The sequence below is a fragment of the Telopea speciosissima genome, chromosome 10 (genome assembly GCF_018873765.1).
Source record: "Telopea speciosissima isolate NSW1024214 ecotype Mountain lineage chromosome 10, Tspe_v1, whole genome shotgun sequence".
Lineage (NCBI taxonomy): Eukaryota > Viridiplantae > Streptophyta > Magnoliopsida > Proteales > Proteaceae > Telopea > Telopea speciosissima.
Genome location: NC_057925.1, coordinates 50861878 through 50868715, shown reverse-complemented (window position 1 = coordinate 50868715; position 6838 = coordinate 50861878). Strand labels below are relative to the sequence as shown.

Below are 6838 nucleotides of genomic sequence, written 5' to 3'. Positions count from 1 at the left end.
TCTATTCTAAAATTAGAAAGTCCCCATGGAATTGCAACTGGAAAGTCTCACTTTCTATTCTATAATCGGAATCAGTCTCAATCAATTCTGATCCGAATCGGCCAATACAACCTATCCGATCCCAATCTTTTAAACTCTGGTATTGACAGTTGTGAGTCTTCTGACTTCAGCCTTGACAAGTGTTTCAAAACATGGAATTGGATCAAATTGGTCCTGCGGATTCCCAATTGGATTCGGATCAGAATCATCTGGGGAATAGGCATCGGTTAACTCTGTGCCAGTAGCCGTGTCGCTTAAGTTATATAGGAATTCTAGAAGCCAAGAATTTAGTATGACAAGTTCTTCATTACCCATTATAGAATATCTACTTAGAATAGCGAAAAAGATTATATTTGTCGAAAAGTGCAAAATAGTATGGATATGAACTTCATTGTGCATCTTGATCAACTGTATTGTTTCTTTGTGAATTTCTATACGAAGTTTATTGTAATAGATTAGTTAACATGTTGGTTAACCATACAATCAGAATCCCAAGAACCTTTGAATCAATCCTCGGATCGAAAACTTAGTGATTCTAGGATTTCTTGGTATAAATCAGCTGTATCGAATCAGCTGGAATCAAGATCAATTGTCACACTCGATTCCAATCCAAATCCACCGAATCGCAAATCCAATTCCCAATTTTTTAAACAATGGCTTTGACAACCTCGACCCTTTGAACCATTTGATTTTTTTAGTTCCTATTTGTCACCATAAATGGTGACAAATACATTGAAACCATGGCTTTCATTCAGCCACGAGTAGAAATGAAGTAGCAAACCATCCTGTGCATCCGGGTAGCCGGGCATGCACCAGACTCAAGGCAACGCGTTTTGACTGCCTTACCCCTGCCCAAGCACCTTGCCCGAGCAAGGGTAAAGCGGTCAAAGCGCACTGCCTTGAGCCTAGTGCTGCACATGCAGCCGGGCTGCCCGGATGCACAGAATCTGTTTCAGTTCTTGAAAGGAGGGTATTATGTGCTTTGAGCCTTTGACCTCAATTTTTTTTGGCGTTACCTTTTTACCCTCTACAAATTTTTCCATCTAAGCTAACCAGAAGGGCAATATAGCCATTTCAACCCCAACACTACACTGGCGTCACAAAGGCTTCTTAGACTTGTATGGCTGGGAACAGTTCCGCCATTTTGATCTCTGAAAATAGTTGTTTTCTCTTTTTTGTTTTTTGGGTCTCTCTTTCTTCAACTAACTAACATCTCTGACCTTGGACTTTCCAAACCGTTTTTTCCTTCCCGCGCTTTCCGTTTGGGAAGACAAGACCACCACCCTAAAATAGCCCACCCAATTAAGCCCTCTAAGAGGAGCAAAGACAGAACCCAATTCCTTCTGTCCACCAATTTAGACATGAAACCAGCAAAATTCGGTCAGGTACTGGCTTTGATTTGTGGGCAATGGCAACAAACAACGCGTCTAGAATTGCTTTAAACTGTTTTTTGGGATTCCTTCTTCTTTCCCTTCCGTTCATCTTCTTCTTCTTCTTCATTATAATTTTTTTTTTGGGTTTTTCTGAATTCTACTTTTTGTTTTTTGGTTCTCTGATTCTCTTTTCCTCTGGTAAAAAAATTTATAGATATGACAGTATGTTTGCTGAATCAAATCATGCTGATCCGTTTGGAAAACATTACTTAAATTCAACGTCGTCGTCCGGCGAGTTGGGAACTTCATATTGTCATAACATAGCTACTTTCAAAGGTTTGAATTTATAATTCTTTTCTCCTCAGAAGTGTAGTTCCTATTTGGGTTTAAAGGGGGAAAAGCAAACTAGTGGGTTTTCTAACAGAAGAGATTCTCCCTTTGTCATTCTTCAAGTTGTTTCTGATTTTGCTAGATTAAATATAACCAGGGCAGGTCTTCCAATTAAGAGCTTGATTGAAAGAAAAAAACAGGGGAATTCTATCTAACTGTTCCTTCCTATGTACCTTAAGTCTCTGTGTATTTACTATACCTAATTCTCCACTGTCTTCTTTTCTTGTTGATTTCTTTGTTCTGAATTTAAGTACAGAATCGACGTCTGCACAATCAGAAGCTGCTAAATCATACATTCTCCATACTAAGAAACAGAAAGAGCTTCTTCAGTCACTGGAAATGTCAACCAAGATGAAGGGACTTCTAAAAGGTCTAAGATACATTTCTCAGATATTTGGTATGTAAAAACCTGTCAAGATGGTTGCTTGTTATATCATTCATGGTTAACTTCATTCATGAATCATGATATATGAACACAGAACAATACACTACAGAGGTTGATAAAATGTATGCATATTGATGCAGATAATAATGGTAAAGAGCAGCAGGAAATGGAGATTGGTTATCCCACAGATGTAAAGCATGTAGCACACATAGGATGGGATGGTCCATCCATAGAGTCACCCAGCTGGGTATGCTTTCTATTAATAATTTAGATATCTCTGGCTTTTGAATTTACAGTATTAATGTGTTCTTCCTACCTGTGCAGATGAATGAGTTTAGGCCAGAATCAGAACTTCCATCAGCATCACCAGTTAATGGAGTTGCTGAAAGCAAAGCTAAAGGTGCTTCTGTTTACCTTCATCAACACCCAAAGATTCATATTAATACAGATAAATGCCCAAATTCCATTGAATTGAGCATTTGAGCTATAGATATGTATGGTTTCTGCCAACTATTTAAAGTTACAGAGACAACTAACATCAATATGCTTGTTTGCAGATTTACATCAGACAGGTGCTAGAGATATACCGGACTTACCAAAACCATCGAGACGGCAACCATTCCTTGGTTCTCCTTCATCAGTCAACAACTCACCAAGCATAGATCAGCCAAAGCAAGCAAGGCGTCACCAGTCCACAACCGCAGTTTCAATTAGTTCCCCTTCACGAGATGTCACCGTATCATCCAGATCATCAAGGCGAGCCCAGAACGCCAGTATGGATTCATCCTTGCCAGACCAGCCAGCTGATCCAAAAAAGTCTCGTCGTAGGAAGTCCAAGGAATCATCAGGTGGTGGTGGATCAACTAGGCCTTCTAGATCCAAAGCCCCGTCTACCACAATTTATACTTCTCCCTTCTCTGATCCTGGATCTGGAGGCGTTGGCGAATTGAACAGTGACATTGGTCCAAAGTCACCATTAAAACGCTTGGGTAATGGGGAAGGAGAGAGAGGAGGTCATGGAATTTCTTGAGAAATTCATGATTAGTAAAGCAGAAAAGGTCTACTGTAATTTTTCATGGCAGCTTTTTTTTCTTTCTCACTTATTCTTCCAATACTGATAGCTACTTATAGCTAGCTTAGCTTAAAAGTTTAAAATCATGATATTCATATATTCTTTCAGTGATTCATGGGTCAATTAATTTCTAGACCCATTTGGTGATTAGGAGGGGTTAATCAGGCACAAGAGATTGAATGATGTAAGAGCTATAACTGAAACTCACAAAATTTACATTGAATAATTGAAACTCACAAAATTTTCACTAATATAAATAACTGCTGAGAGCCTGAATGAGTCACTGCAAAAAACCAATCCCATGAAAAGGTGCAAAAGTATAATTTTTTAGTATTAACTGCCTCTTTATCTCTCTTAGAGCTAAAATTAGGCTATAAACAAAAAAGCAAGAAATAAATGTAAGAAGATAAAAAGCAGAGAAGATTGTGCTGGTGAAATAAAAAAAAAGGTGCATGGACATACATCAAAAGGTAAATGATTTAATGTTGAAATTTCACACATGGTCAATCAAGATGTCAAAAAATGTAAAATAAAAGAAATTGTTGAATGGGATTCTCAATCCAGTCCTAATTTTTTTTTTGGGGAGTTTAAACTCCATAAGTAGGCCAAAAGAATGACCAATAATTGCCGCCAAACTGCCATCTTAGATTCCAAAGACTACCCAAATGAAGTTCATAATCTTCAAGTGTATATAACTTATCCACTTCATCTCCAAGGTAGGTGAGTGTCTGTAGCTGCCATGGAATTCCGCACAAATCTTCAATCTTCTCCTTTACAGTATCTATTAAATCCATAGGTTTTAAATCGACTGTGATCACTTCACCACTAGGAATGCCAACATTAACTTGAATACTGCGTTCCAATTGGAGGAACATACCTGATGCAATGTCATAATGTGCTAGAGTTAATTCATTCTTTAGTCGAGTTTCACCGAGGAAGAGACAATATGGATCGAAAATTCCTCCACTAATCATATACTCTTGCGGAATCATTGCAATTATTTCATCAATGGTATCACTATTCTTCACTTCAAGCATAATGATATTGTTGTCACTCCCTTTTACTTGAGGTTCCTTGATGAATATTTGTATTGGATGACCATGAACAGATAAGTAGAGAGTTGAGTTACATTCAATGTTATAGTGGGTCAAGGTTTTCCAAGTCTTCAAATTCTCCTGTAAGTAGTTAAGCTCTTGAAGGCCTATTGGGATCTCCACCATACTTTCAATGAGGGTCTTGATGTTCAGCACACTATACCACTTTTGCACCATGAGTTGAAAGGTAACTTCATTTCTCTTATCATGGATAAATAACTTTAGCTCTTGGCTTCCATCTTTGAACCCAAAAAATGCATGAAGAACAGAATTATTTTGGAGGCTATAAGTTGCTAAAGTTTTATCATCATCAAGGGATCTTCCAGAATAGATGAGGGTTTGTTTATCTTCTGCAATTCCCATCTTATCCCAAATCTTCTTCTTTACATCATGGACTGTCAGAAAACTATAGAGATCAAGTTGAAAAGAATTTCGAACCTGTGGCATCTTAATGAATATCTTCAAATATGGAGCCAACATCCGTAATTGGGAATTTTCCTTAATACCATAACTATCTAGAGTTCTACCGTCTTCAAGTTGAACTACTTCATGTGTGCTGTAAAAAAACATTTTTTGCTCCTTTCGTGAAATTTGAGTCTTGCTTTCAACCATTGCCTTGAGAAGCTCGATGTTGTTCGTTGTATTAACCTTTAGAATGTTTTTTCCAACGAAATCTAGCACAGATATATGAACTTCATTGCCCCCTTGATTTGATTTCACATGTTCTGTCTCATTACCCACAGATAGGCTGGTGATCTCCTTGTGTTTGAAGGCCACATAAAGCATGGAAAATTTTTCAATACTGTAAGATGCAAGGGTCCTATGATCCTCTAGTATTATCCCATTGAAAACAATCATCTGATGGTTGGGTGTGATTCTTTCCTTTTCTTCGATTATAGACTTGATCATATAAATTGTATCAGAGTTGTTTACAACACATCCAAAGAATACACCAGTTGATACAACCTTGATAAATATCTTCATCTTTTCCATTCGCAGTCCAAAATTTAACTTTTATGTCTGTAACCAAAAGTAGAGAAAAAAATAAGGAAAAATATTAATCCATAGAAAGATTTATTTGATCACAATAGATTAAATTGAATGTATCCTCCCGTTCTCTTAATTTGACAGGCTTTTGTTATAATATTTTAATGCTATAAGATGACTGTTTAGTCCACAAAACCTTGGTACATGTAACACTTTCTTTATCTAAATTAAAATAAAACCAATCACCAAGAGATTTATAGAGTGATTTTGGCTCAGAATTCTAATTGATGATGATGTATTAAGTACATCAGCTCTTACTTTTTTTTTAATAACCAAGTCTAAAAGCTCCTTAGATTAGTAATTTTCATCAAAACCAATTTGGTATAAATATTAAGGGAAAAAGAACTCTGTCCAGGAGTGTGGCCTACGCCAGCATTCCCATGAGTCTATCTCTCTCCTCCCCATATGAAAAGATATCTCTACCCCCTTGTTTTGAGGAGAGAGATAGACACATGGGAGTGCTGGTGTAGGCCACTATCCCGGACAGAAAGCTACTTCCCAAAGACTAATTATGTTTGGTTAGGTTTGTGAGATCCATGTTTCTTTATGAGGTTCTAATATCTTCATAAATATTCCAAAAAGGTTCAATACTTAAGCTTATCATATAAATAGAATATCACTAAATTTCAAAGATCTTTTCTTTTTTTGGGGGGGGGGGGGTAAATTTCCATTATCTTAAGTGAAAAGGAAAGAATAAAGCGAAAACATATTCCAGTTTTTAAAGAAGGTAAAATTTTAGCTTTATAACTCTTGAATCCAATTCATCAATTCAAAACATCTATAGCCAACAAGGAGAAAGCTTTTATGTTCCCTAATGCATTAATTGCCTTGATGGTCAATAACTTAACTTACCATGCAATGATCAATTTAATTGTTATATAATAAAGATGAATAAACTATATAGAATCTAGTTCACCAATACAAAACATCTATAGTCAACAAGGAGATGCATTTTTTCTTTTCTCTAATACATTGAATAGATAGCAATTAAATTAACCTATAGTTGTTATGGAATTATGAACTATGACCCTATAGAAATTCAAGATTTATGATTCTTTCATTCAGAGAATGTGCACTACTTTACGAATCATTATAATAACTAAGGAAAAAATGTGCATACCCAGTGCACAAAGCTCTTGCCACTGTGGGGTTGGGGGAGGGTCATAATGTACCCAGCCTTACACTCCGCTTCGCGGAGAGACTGTTTCCCGATTCGAACCTGTGACCACTTGGTTGCAATTATCTTATTTATCTATTGTTTAATTTTCATCCATTAATGTACATCACTAGATACGGAAGGAAAAAGAGAAAGGGGGTGAAGAACCCATACTAGTTTTATGATATCAAGTAACGCATTTGTACTGAAGCAACTAATGGTACTCTAGATTATGCATTACTTTGCTTCTTTAAATGTCTGAGATATCAATGACAAACCTAC

The 6838-nt window shown here is 36.7% G+C and overlaps 2 protein-coding genes across 2 annotated transcripts; one reads left to right on the top strand and one right to left on the bottom strand.

Annotated features, from left to right (window-relative positions):
- Positions 1–1989: 1989 nt before the first annotated feature.
- LOC122643704 (CRIB domain-containing protein RIC7-like) lies at positions 1990–3299 on the top strand. The gene is made up of 4 exons (XM_043837299.1): positions 1990–2199; positions 2328–2434; positions 2512–2587; positions 2745–3299. The coding sequence occupies exons 1-4, from the start codon at positions 2142–2144 to the stop codon at positions 3215–3217; spliced, it is 714 nt and encodes a 237-aa protein (XP_043693234.1). The 5' UTR covers positions 1990–2141; the 3' UTR covers positions 3218–3299.
- A 507-nt stretch (positions 3300–3806) lies between these two features.
- On the bottom strand, positions 3807–5370 carry LOC122643081 (polyubiquitin-like). The gene has a single exon (XM_043836717.1). It carries the CDS (start codon positions 5344–5346, stop codon positions 3847–3849), a length of 1500 nt encoding a protein of 499 aa, XP_043692652.1. The 5' UTR covers positions 5347–5370; the 3' UTR covers positions 3807–3846.
- Between the last annotated feature and the right edge of the window lie 1468 nt (positions 5371–6838).